Source organism: Mastigoproctus giganteus, chromosome 2 (genome assembly GCF_048544385.1).
Source record: "Mastigoproctus giganteus isolate SK-2022 chromosome 2, ASM4854438v1, whole genome shotgun sequence".
Lineage (NCBI taxonomy): Eukaryota > Metazoa > Arthropoda > Arachnida > Uropygi > Thelyphonidae > Mastigoproctus > Mastigoproctus giganteus.
The window spans coordinates 87200868-87214250 of record NC_143576.1 but is presented as its reverse complement, the minus strand read 5'-3'; the positions used below and the strand labels follow the sequence as shown (position 1 = coordinate 87214250).

The 13383-nt window shown below is 36.6% G+C and overlaps 1 protein-coding gene across 2 annotated transcripts in view; it reads right to left on the bottom strand.

The window, feature by feature from the left end:
• The window catches only part of LOC150089395 (G kinase-anchoring protein 1-like), a 199828-nt gene that overhangs the window by 159055 nt on the left and 27390 nt on the right, over positions 1-13383 (bottom strand). For both annotated transcript variants that reach the window (XM_090368564.1, XM_090368565.1), the window contains exon 2: positions 5506-5634. In XM_090368564.1, coding sequence (XP_090224690.1) covers positions 5506-5634 — 129 coding nt within the window. The remainder of the gene's footprint in view (positions 1-5505; positions 5635-13383) is intronic.

The following is a 13383-nucleotide window of genomic DNA, read 5'->3' as shown; positions in this document are numbered from 1 at the left end:
CATAATTATGAGAGTTTTCTTGGACTCAGGGAGGTACCCATGGACTGTAGATGTGCAAATGTGACCCCAATTCACAAAGGAGAACAAAGGGCGACACAAGTAATTGCAGACCTGTTAGTTTAACTTCTGTTCCAGGGAAATTAATGGAGGCACCAGTTAAAGAAGCTGCAGGATCATCTAGACATGACTTCGGTTATAGCTTAGACACAGCATGGTTTTGTTAAGGGGAAATCTTGTCTTATCTTACCAATTTGATTGGATACTATGACATGGTCACAAAGGAACTGGATGCAGGGAATAACCTTAATATCATATATTTGAATCTTAGAAAGGCTTTTGATACTGTTGCACTTGGAAAACTGCTGCCCAAATTGGAGCAGTGTGGCATTGGAGGCAAATTGTTGCTATGAATAAAGGGATAGTTGAGTGGGAGAAGACAGAGAGTGGTAATCAATGGACACTGCTCTTCGTGGACTAATTTTATTAGTGGAGTCCCTCAGGGTTCAATGTTGGGTCCATTGTTGTTTTCTGTATTTATTAATGATATGATGATGGTATATCAGGCTTAATATCCAAGTTTGCAGATGATATGAAGGTCGGCAGGGTTGTTAATGTCAGTACGCTGCTGCAACAGGATCTAGAAAGGTTGAGCAGATGGGATGAGAGGTGGCAACTGAAGTTTAACATTGTCAAATGTAAAGTACTGCATATGATAAGCAGTAACCCCAGAGTAATGTATCAAATCTGTGGTACTACACTGACAATGGTAGAGAAAGAAAAGGACCTGGGGGTAATTGTGCAGGCAGATATGAAGTTTTCTGAGCAGTGCAGACGGTCTGCAAGAGTAGCTCATGGTGTCTTGTTAATGATATACAGGAATTTTTCTAGCAGGGATAAGGAAATAATTATCTCCTTGTATAAGGCAATGGTTAAGCCACACCTTGAGTCCTGTATATAGGTCTGCAGGTCTCATTTTAAGAAGGATGTAGAGCTGCTGGAACTAGTGCAGAGAAGGGCAACAAGATTAGTGAATGGAACAAAGGGTTTTTCTCTTACGAAGAAAGGCTTAAGTTCTGCAAATTACAGTGTCTGTAGACTAGGCACCTGCGAGGTGATCTGATTGAGGTATATAAAGCCTTGAATAGTTTGAGCATGCTCAATGCTGATGGAATTCTTCCTCTTGCTCAGAATAATCGCCTGAGATGGCATAAATTCAAATTGAGGAAAGACAGTTGGACAGATGTGTGGAATTTTGCCTTTAGCCAGCGTGTGGTTGACTGCTGGAACAAACTTCCGTCGGTCGTTGTAGAAGTTGATGGCTTAAATAAGTGATCACGGAGTTCTACGGTGGATGATGACGAGAGAGGTAGCAGAAGTAAAAGGCAAAGGAATGGGTTTTAATTTCAGAAAAGGAAATTATGATGCCTTAAGGTACTACATGGCCTCTATTAACTGGGTAGATATTGCGCAGAGAATTAATACAATTGAACTGTGGTACGCTTTTAAAACATTAATCACAGATGCCTTGAATGCGTATATACCATTAAAAAAATACTCCACGAGAAGGGTTCCAAATTGGATGAATAGTGAAGTTGCCGCATTACTTGAGCAGAAAAAGGTGGCATGGAAAGGTTACAGAGCAATAAAAAGTACTGAAGCCTATAACAGCTACAAGGTAATGTGTAATAGAGCCACAGAAAAGGTTCGACAGGCAAAGGCAGTTTATGAGAAATTACTAGCAAACAGAGCAAAGAGGGGGGGATAAAGAATTCTTCACATATATAAATGCCAAGAAGAGCAGGACAAACCAGATCGGCCTTTACGTAAGGGAAAGGGGATAGTATTAAATACACCAGCTGCAGTTGCAGATGAACTCAACAGTTATTTTGCATTGATATTTACAAATGAAAAGCCTTTTGTGGCAATGGGAAATTGTGGGAGCGAAGTTAAAAAATATGTAATTAATGATATTGAAATTTCGCAAGATTATTTAATGTAAAAACTTTCGAGCCTACAGACCAGTAAGACTCCTGGAGTTGATGGAATATACCCCTATAATCTTAAGAGAGGTGGCAAGCGAGTGCATTGAACCATTGAGGCTAATTATGCGAGCATCACTAGACTCTGGGGAGATTCCCTTGGATTGGAAAAGTGCAAATGTATCTCCCATACATAAGGGTGGCTCTAAAAGTGAAGTTGGAAATTATCGACCTGTCAGTCTGACTTCAGTAGTAGGGAAAATCATGGAGGCAATGATCAAGGGTGGAATTCAGGATCATTTGGATCGAATTGAAATTCTCAAGGATACTCAGCATGGTTTTGTAAAGGGAAAATAATGTTTAACAAATCTGGTTCGCTATTTCGAAAGGGTCACTCACGAGCTGGATTTAGGGAATAATTTCGACATTGTTTATTTAGATTTCAGCAAAGCTTTTGACTCAGTCCCACATGAGCAGTTTCTTTATAAGCTGGAACAGGTTGGAATCACTGGGAAAATCCTTAAATGGATAGAAGGATGGCTTCAGGGTAGGAGGCAGAGGGTTGTGATAAATGGCTATTCCTCAGATTGGGTTGATGTAAGAAGTGGGGTTCCCCAAGGATCAGTATTAGGACCACTGTTGTTTTTAATTTTCATAAACGACATTGATGAAGGGATAGAGGGCATGATGTCTAAATTTGCAGATGATGTTAAAATTGGTAGAGTAGTTAATGATCACTGTCAAGCTGAGCTTCTTCAGAGAGACCTAGATAGACTTCAGGTATGGTCAGAAAAATGGCAGCTATGCTTTAATCCAACAAAGTGTAAGGTATTACACCTGGGAAACAGTAATCCCAAAATAACTTATTCACTCGGTGGAGTTCAACTAAACCCAGTACTGGAGGAAAGGGACTTGGGTGTTACGATACAGTCAGACATGAAATTCTCTGAGCATTGTAAACAGGTTGCAAGGAAGGCCCATGGTGTCCTATCGATGATCTATCGAACTTTTGCAAGTAGAGATAGGGACGTGATAATCCCATTATATAAGGCTTATGTTAGACCACACTTGGAATACTGTGTTCAAGTATGGAGACGGCACCTAAAAAAGACATGGAGCTTCATGAAAGGGTACAAAGAAAGGTAACTCGCCTGGTGAGATCGGCAAAAGGGCGTCCTTATGAAGAAAGACTTTGAATATGTGGGTTGCAGAGTTTGGAAACTAGACACCTTAGAGGAGATTTGATTGAGGTGTTTAAGGCTCTGAGAAGCATCAGTAAAATGAATGAGGACAAAATTTTCAAGATTATAAATGATGCTAGAACTAGGGGACATAAATTCAAATTACGGGGGGAAATGTTTAGATTGGACTGCAGGAAGTTTTATTTTAGCCAGCGAGTTATAAATTACTGGAATAAGTTGCCTTCATGGGTGGTAGAGGCCGACAGTTTTTGGGGAAATTCAAAGGTCATCTGGATAGTATTTTCGGGTAAGGGAAGCCCATAGGATGATAGGTTTAATTTCCTTTTTATTTATTTTTTATTTATTAATTATTATTATTTAGTTATTTATTTTATTTATTTATTTATTTTTTGTTTTTATCATTGGTTTTTTTTTTTTGGCTTGTGCAGCATAAGCCATGGGCTTTCTTGCACATGCGGCCGTTACTAATACTAATAGATTGAAGGCAGAACTTGACAAACATTTCGAGCGAGTGGATGGGTCAAATTAGAAGATTTTTTTTTTTTTTTTGACTGATGCTATATAAGCTTGCTTTCTTGCATCATTGCCTTTACTAATGTTAATGCGATAAGTTATCAGCTTCTTTATAGCCTTCAGAAAACTTTTTTCCCGACTTACAAGGTGCAAGCTAAAAGTTACCATACTGGCCATGTGGAGTACTAACCACATACAGTATAGTAGGTGGCATTATATACTGCAGAACTAATTCATTATGAGTTAACGTGGTGAGTTTCAAGCTAACAGGACATTATGCTTCTGAGCAATTAGTGTTTAATTGTGGTTTTGTTGAGTGTCTTGCAATTTTTGTAGCCGATAAGATAGCACATGTTAAGGAACAGCAAATTTGTATCAAAGTTTGTCATAAACGTTTTGGGAGAAAAAAACTTTGAAGACTTAGGAAAATGTTTAAACAAGTGTTTGGTGGGGGGTAGAACAAAAACTTTTCGATGATATTCACATCTCCAAGGCAGCCAAACTTTGGTTGAGGATTTTGAGCACTTAAGTCATACATTGTTAAGTCGGACTGAAGAAAATGTTGAAAAATTTTCAAGTTATTCATGAGCAGATGGCATACAATTAACAATATCTGTGACATTCTAGGACAAGCATATGGCACATGCCAATGCATAAACTGTATGAGGCAGATTGCCACAAAATTTATGCCCTATTTTCAGAGTGGTGAATAGAAACAGAAGAGGATTTCTGTATACAGATACCTGTAAGCATAGTCAGAAAGGACATATAAGGGATGAAATTTGGGTTTACGGTTATGACTCAGAAACAAAGCAGCAGGTTTCCCAGTGGAAAAGTTCATCATTTCTGCATCAAGAAAAGACAAGGCACATCAGATCAAATGTCAAGAGAATGCTGAGAATTTTTAAATAATGAACAAATTGTTCATCAGGAGTTCCACCAGGCCAAAGTGTAAATCACCAGTTCTACATCAGAGTCCTAAGGGGTTTGAGGGAAGATGCCAGGAGAAAATGCCCAGACAAATGGTGCACTCGGGATTGGCTTCTATACTTCAGCAGTTTTTAGCCAAGAACAAAACTGTGATGGTTCCATACTCTCCCTATTCTCCCAACCTGGGACCCCTGTGATTTCTTCCTGTTCCCCGAAATAAAAATCCATTTAAAAGGATGAAGATTCAAAGACAATATGGAGTTTCAAACTGAACTGGAAAAAGTGTTGGACAGCATCACAAAACAGGAGTTCCAGAGATGCTTCAAACAGTAGGAGAAGCAATGGGTTCCATCTATAAACTCTGGAGGGGACTACTACTTTGAAGGAGACAATGCTAACATGTAGCTAACATAAGCCTAAATAATTTTTTTTAATTTTAACTTTTGGCTTGCTCATACACTTGCCCATGATAAGTCTATTTTCCATATTGTACACAACTTATGGAGAATTTCAGTTGATTTCACTCTCTCTTTTAACAAGAATCTGATGTTATGTCACTGTTCTACACTTTGAGTGAGAGCCTGTTACCATCTTGTATTGCTTCTGATGCTCATGCATGGAGGGCATAGGTATGTTTCAGAGACTGAGGGCAGTGTTCCCACCATCTGCCATGATGAACATTTTGTTGTTCTGGTGTACATAACTTCTGAAGGGGGGGGGGAAATCAGGCCAACCTTAAACCAATCTCATATATTTGCATTTTGATATCCAAATTCCGAAGGAGACATAGAATCGAAAAGCATAAGAAATTTTTTGTCATAATTAGCAAAAAAAATTTCAGCATATAACAGACAATGTAAAAAAAAAAACATTTTTCCTACTTGGTTATCTTTCTTTTTCCATTCCTCCCACTGTTTCTCATTTGATAACTTCTGACCACCTGATTTCTGCTGAGGCTGTGGAATTTTGTTCTTAACTCTGGTCACACTTCCAAATGCCAAATTTTGAAGCTGCATATCAATTTAAGAAATGTAATTCTTGTTTTACACAACAACATATTATTGTTATAGGCTGTACATCAATTTTTAAAGTGTTAGTAACATTAAGCAAAATGATATGCCACAATATATATATATTTATATATATATATATATAAAAAAAAAAATAAAAAAAAACTTGCTGGTATATCGTTTCGAGTTTTAAGGAAATACCAATACAAATAAACAGCACTTCCGTTACGAGTAGTATAATTTCCAAGGGAACTTGTGAGGTATCCCATACTATCTTTCATAAGTACTTTTTGTCTTTCCTTGCCTTAGCTATAATATAAAAATAACATAATCATCTTAATTATGATACTTCCTACTTTATGATAAGGATAAGCTTTAAAACAGCATTTGGCATTTCTTTGCATAATTTAAATTTAAGTTATGTTAGGATTTATTATTGTTATTTGGTTTTTTTTAGGAGCATTAGCAACTAAGGCCATATTGCTCCGGGATATGCGGTGGTCATTCCCTGACCTTTCCGCATCCTCCGTATTTGGTGGTGATGGACTTGAACCCCGGTCTAATCAAGAAGTGTGCGCTACGCACTGTTGCTCCTTCCCACCTGGCTACGGAGGCGCCTTATGTTAGGAACTGCACTGATAAGGTGCCTAGCCACCCTCTGAACAGATGGAAATAATATAGGATAATTGTTAGGGAGATGAAACTGCATTACAAATAAATGGTAATTATCTTTCTTGTATTCAAGGTGCTATTTATTTGAAAAACAACTAAAGCAACTCACAGAAAAGGAATCCCAAACAGTGAGTCTGACACCTTCACCTCACCCTATATATAAAATATATGTGCAAATCCTTTTAAATACAATATATAATATAATCAGTAAACTATTTTAAGCAGAAACCCTAATGTGTTACCACCTGAGTAGGAAAAAAAAAATCATATGAAAAGTTACTAACAAATTTCATCAAAAATAGTAATCAATTACTGTAATTGCAAAAGCCCTTAATTACAACTTGAGCACTAATGCTTTGTTCCAGGTTAAATTCTCACAGAGATTTATGGTTTTACATACATATATGTAATACATGAAAAAAGAAATCCTTGTAAATTTATCTCTATCCTCTGTATACTATAATTTTAATCTTGACATAAACAAATATAGATCATCATCAAGGAAAGCTTTCTGGGTCATTGCTGAAGGAAGCCCCCCTACATATTTTTTTTTTTTCAACCAACTAATGTAAGATTTATTCTAGTTAGAATTTACATCACGATAAAATTTTGAGTAAACAGAGGGCAGTTTTTCTACAATGAGAATTCCATTAAAAAAACAATATAAACAAAACCAATCTATACCACAGAATACCTACATTCTACATCATAAAAAATAGCATGGAACTCTTTATATGTTTTAGTATCAGTTAGTTTACTCAGATGGTTATAAGATAATTAAAGCCATGAAGTTACAATAATTTTATTATTACACAACAAAAAAAAACAACAAAAAAATATTTCAGCTCCAGTTTTGCATGTAGAAGTATGTTCATTGGCAAGTCTAAACCTTTGTTGAATAAAAAATACAGAATGCCTATATGGGTTAATCAAACATCAGTTTTGAATGAAAAGACCTCTTTAAAAATTTCTCCCGTCATTAATTCCTCCATTTCTTCAATATGGCATACTTCATAGGTGTTCCTTGTCTTCAGTAATTGCAAATAAAACTGGAGGGGATGGATAGGTAAAAATGGGTTTTTTTTTAAATTTATTTTTAAAAATGTTTTTTTATTTTTTGGCCAATGCTACATCAGCTTGCTTTCTTGCATCATTTTGCCACTACTAATAACCACATTAATTCTGATTTTTGCTCCATTTATCATCATATTATGATAGCTACAGTATAGTGTAAATTGATAGTATATATCGCTAACTTAATAGCGTAAGGTATATCGTAAAATAGATAGCGTAATACATATCACTGCATTAGCTTAGTATAGTATTGTGTAGTCAAGTATAGTATAGTCAATTATTCAATTATATTTATTAACCTTATTATTTTTCATTGTTGACTAATTAAATCATATTTATGTGAAAAACATGCCCCAGACTAGAGCAGCAAAGCAACGTGCACAAAGTAGCGGGAGTGCTGTGGCTTGGGGGATAACCAAAGGGAGCGATTCTCTAATGCATCAGATCCTAAAAATATGTGCAACTTGTGAAATGTTTGCAGACCTTTCTGAAACAGGACATGATCTAGCCAAGGAGAATGTCTTTGTGTGTTCCAGAGAGTGTCAGGAAATTAAGTGCCATCTCAGTGTTCTAAGGGGCATCTATGAGAGTTTGAAGAGTAGGGTAGATGCCCTCGAATGAATTAAAATGGGGGCCCATCAAGCTCTCAGCTACCCAACTCAATGCCACAGCTCACTCTTGTGCATCAGGCAAAACAGCAGCAATCTCAGTGCAGAATGTGCTGGTCCCACAGGAGCCAGTTATTGTCAGTGACTCTATTGTCAAGGGGGATGGGAAATATATTGTGCAAATGAGGATAGGTGGAATAGGGGAAGGGTATGTCTGCCAGGGGAAAAGGTTGATGACATTGTAGGGCAGATATCTTTTAAAGTCACAAAAGGTGATATTGTTGTACATGTTAGCACTAATGAAATTAAGTGTAGGAGATCTGCAGACTTACGTAACAAGTAAAGGCAGATATTGTTGGGTTACCAGAGATGTGGTGTCATACAGATATAAGAGGTGCAGAATTGGAATTTGTGTACAAAAATAATACATAGGATAGAAAGGGTGGATGGATCATGCTGTTAGTTGGGAAAAATAAAATCTAAGGAAGTGCATTCAATTGACATTGGTGGACAGTGCAGTGTTGAGTCAGTTTGGTGTTACATAAGCACTGGGAAAGCGAAACTGAGAGTAGGAATGTGTTATAGGACTAATGATTCTGATGAGTACAATGAACAACTGTAACATTGAGTGGGAACTGTAACATTCATTGAGAAATAGAGTGGGCTCATAAATCAGAATGTCTTATAATGGGAGATTTTAATTTCCCAGATATAGACTGGAACTTGTGGGTTCATCACTCTCACACTACCAAGACTTTTGTGAATTTATTGGATGATTGTTTTCGACATCAGCATGTTTGAGAGGCAACCAGAGGGAGTAATATTCTTGATCTGATTATCAGCAGTGATAATTCATGCATTAAGAAACTGAAAATAAAGGAACTACTAGGTGACTGTGATCACAATGTACTGATGTGGGATTTACTCAAAGATGTAACTACCATCAGGGGTAATGGGAAAGGTTTTTGCTTTCGTAAAGGTGACTACAGTGGTCTCAGACAGTTTTTAAATTTTATAGAGTGGAAAAAACACATAATGTTACCAACAGCAAATTTTAAATGGGATTCAGTCAAGGAATAATCTTGGACGCTACTAGGCTTTTTCATACTAAGAAATGCTGTTCAAGGTTTAGACCTAAATGGACGTCAGATGAACTAATGAGACTCGTGGCAGAGAAGAAAAATGCATGGAATGTACATAAATTATCAGGAGATACATGTGCCTATGATAGATATAAGATAGTCTGTAATCAAGTCACAAAGGAGGTTATGCAAGAAAAGGTAGATTACGAGAAATCTTTGGCAAGGATGCAAAGAGTAACAGCAAAGATTTCTTTACTTATGTAAACTCTAGAAGGAAGGGGGATGAATCAGATTGGTCCACTTGATATCAATGGTTTAATTGTTGCTGATTCTGCTCAAGTAGCTGACAAACTGACAAGGAGTTAAATGATTCAAACAGGGAATCAAATTCTAACAGGGAGTTAAATGATTTTGTAATAACTGAGACCAAAGTGAAGGAGAAATTGTTGAAGTTAAACATAAGAAGGCACATGGGGTGGATTGGGTCTATCCAGTTATATTAAAGGAGGCAGTAAAGGAAGTAAGCAGGCCGTTAGCCATGATTGTGAGGGCATCCTTGGATTCCGTGGAGGTCCCCAGGGACTGGATATGTGCAAATTTATCCCCAATTCACGAAGGGGGATTGAAAGATGACACGAGTAATTACAAAACTATTAGTTTAACTTTGGTTCTGGGGAAAATAATGGAGTCACTGGTTAAGGAAGCACTGCAGGATCATCTAGACAAGATGCAGTTATAGTTCAGACAAGGCATGGGTTTGTTAAGGGGAAAGTCTTGTCTGATCAATTTGATTGGATACTACGATGTGGTCACAAAGGCACTGGATGCAAAAAATAATTTTGATATCATATACTTGGATTTTGAGAAAGCTTTTGATATTCTTGCATATAAAAGTCTGCTGTACAAATTGGAGCAGTGTAGCATTAAGGGCAAATTGCTGCCACAGATAAATGGATGATTGAGTGGGAGAAGACAGAGGATGGTAATCAATGGACACTGCTCTTCGTGGACTAATGTTATTAGCAGAGTTCCTCAGGGACTTGTGTTGGGCCCATGGTTGTTTTCTGTATTTATCAATGATATTGATGAACGTATATCAGGTATGTGTGAGGAAAGGAAGATATTAAGGAAAATCTTTGGCCCTGTAAAAGTCAGGGAAGAGCGGAAAATAAGGACAAACCAAGAGCTGAAGAAACTGTATGGAGAACTGGATATAGTAGGAGTGATAAAGAGCTCAAGACTTAGATGGGCAGGCCATGTTATATGAATGGAGGAAAACAGATGGCCAAGGAAAGCAATGGAAGGGGAACCGGGAGGAAGAAGATTAAGTTGTTGTTGTTTGGTTTTTAGGAGCATTAACAACTAAGGCCATATTGCTCCAGGGATATGCGGTGGTTATTCCCTAACCTTTCCGCATCCTCCATATTTGGTGGTCACGGGCTCGAACCCTGGTCTAATCAAGAAGTGTGTGCCATGCACTGCTGCTCCTGCCCACCTGGCTATGGAGATGCCAGAAGATTGAGAGGAAGACCGAGAAGGAGGTGAATGGATGACATAGAGAATGACCTAAGGTAACTTAGGATGCGATGATGGAGAACAATGGCGAGAGAAAGACAACTGGAAAAAAAATCATTGAGGCGGACAAGGTTCTACAAGGACCGCAGCACCATGAAGTTAGTGATTGAGTAAGTATATCAGGCTTAATGTCAAAGTTTGCAGACAACATGAATGTTGTTAGGATTGTTAAAGACTAAGGATGGTATGCTACTGCAACAGGATCTAGAAAAGTTGAGCAGATGGGTGGCTGAGAGGTGGCAACTGAAGTTTAACATTGACAATGTTAAACTGAGTTTCATTCTCCAGTACCCTGAGTATAGTACTGTGCAGTACTATACTCAAGGTACTGGAGAATGAAAAAGACCCGAGGGTAATTGTGCAGTCAGATATGAAGTTTTCTGAACATTTCAGACAGGTTGCAAGAGTAGCTCATGGAGTTTTGTCAATGATATATAGGAATTTTGCAAGCAGGGTTAAGAAGGTGATTATCCCCTTGTATAAGGCAATGGTCAGGCCACACTTTGAGTATTGCATACAGGTCTGGAATACTCTTTTTAGGAAAGATGTAGAGTTGCTGAAACAAGTAAAGAGAAGGGAATGGGTACAGAGAAGATTACTGAGCGGAACAAATGGTTGCTGTTACCAAGAAAACTTAAATACTGCAAATTGCACCATCTGTAAGCTAGGCACCCGTGAGGTGATCTGAATGAGGTGTTTAAATCCTTATGGATTTGAATGGTTCAAGCAAGCTCAATGTTGATGGGATTCTTCCTATTGCTCAGATTCCACATCTGAAGGGGCATAAATTCAAATTGAGGAAAGACAGTTGTGCGGAAATTTGCCTTTAGTCAGCAAGTGGTTGATTGTTGGAACAAACTTCCATCTGTTGTTGCAGAAGTTGACAGCTTAATTCAAGAACTAGACAAAGAACACTGATTAGACAAACTTTTGGAGTGACCAATAAGCGAAATGGGAAGTTTTTTTTTTTTTTTTTTTTTTGGCTGATGCTATATAAGCTTGCTTTCTTGCATCATATGTTAATATTAATGCTAATATACTTTTGATGGCTATTAAAATCCAGAAATGATATATTTTGAAATTATATGCCTCTTCCTTCCCTCTGACCTTATTTTGATTTATTTGTCCTTGTTGATAATATTCTCATTTATCCATGGCACAAAGTTATTGTTTTTTCTGGTTACTTTTATGTTTACTGTACATTAGTAAAACTTTTGATATTTATAGACCTACCATCATTACATTTACAAATTTAAAAATCTTCAATACATCTGTCTATCCAACCATATGTACATAATAACTTTTAACTCCCAATGGATGGGTTTTCATAAAATTTTATATTTGCATCCCATACAAATTTCCATTAAACCATACTAAATTTCATTAAGATAATACACAGAAATCATACTTTTTTTCATATGTATCTTAAGTGATCCATGTGTATACTTATTATTAGATGAAGTACTAGCAGTGTATTGATTTGAGAAACAAATGGGCAATGTAATGTGGCCTATGTATAGAAAAACAAATTGTCTTCAACCCATGCAAAGGTGGCTTAAAAACGGCTGCATGTTTTGATAATTTACTCAATATATAAATAATAAATTATTACTTTTTATTTATCCTATTAATCTTAGAAAACTGAAATTTTTTTTTTGTATTTCATTCAGTTTTATTAAAATACATGTAAGGTACATTACAAAAGGTCTGAGAGAATATTAGATTGAGGCACACCCAGTGAAGTGTAAAAATAAATTTTTTTATATATTATTAGCTAATTAATTAATAACTAATTAGTGAGTTCATATATTTTCTGTTTTTGCTTTTATTAATTATAACAATGGAAATATGCAATTAATTTAATTTTAAAAAATTAACACACTTGAAAATCAGTCAGAAAACAAAACTGCATTGACAGTTTGGAGAAAAATGAAGACAAACCTTTTGAGAATGTGGTCATCTTGTAATGAAATATGGCTTTCTTCAATACAAAATGGAAACCAAACAAGAATTGATGCAATGGAAAACACCTCTCTCTCTAAGACCAAAGGAATGTTAAAATTGTAGACCAAGATAATGCTTGTCGTTGTCTTTAAACGAACTGATCAAGCACTGAATCAATGGCATTCTACTGAATTACTGTCCAAAAGATAGAATTAAAAAAAAAAAAAAAAAAAAAAAGGACTAGAATTGCAGGAAAAAGGTTGGATAATACACCAATACAAAGCATTTAGTTTGTATTTATGCAAAATTGGTTCAGCAGTTGAAAAGAGTTTCTGTATATGACCAAGCTCTGTACACTCTTAATCTTGCTCTGTTTGAATTTTTTCTTTTTTCTGAAAATTAAATATTCACTCAGAGGAACCTATTTCTAGTTGATTGAGAAAAAATGTCCTTAGAGGGTGCAATCTAGTGACATTTAGATAGAAAATTGTGAAGGGTGCACAGCATGAGAAAATTATGTTAAGAGAAAATCATATTTACCAACCCGGTAAGCTATTTTGACAGTTATCTATGAGCTGGATGTATGGAATAATTTCAACATACTTTATTTGGAATTTTAGTAAGGCATTTGGCTCAGTCACTCATGAGAGGTTACTGTACAAGTTTGGATTACCAGAAAGATTCTGAGATAGAGATAGATCACAGGGTGGCTGCAAGGAAGATGGCAGAGGGCTGTAATTAATGGATATTCTTCAGACTGATGTAACATCACAGGTAGGGTCCCCAAGGATCAG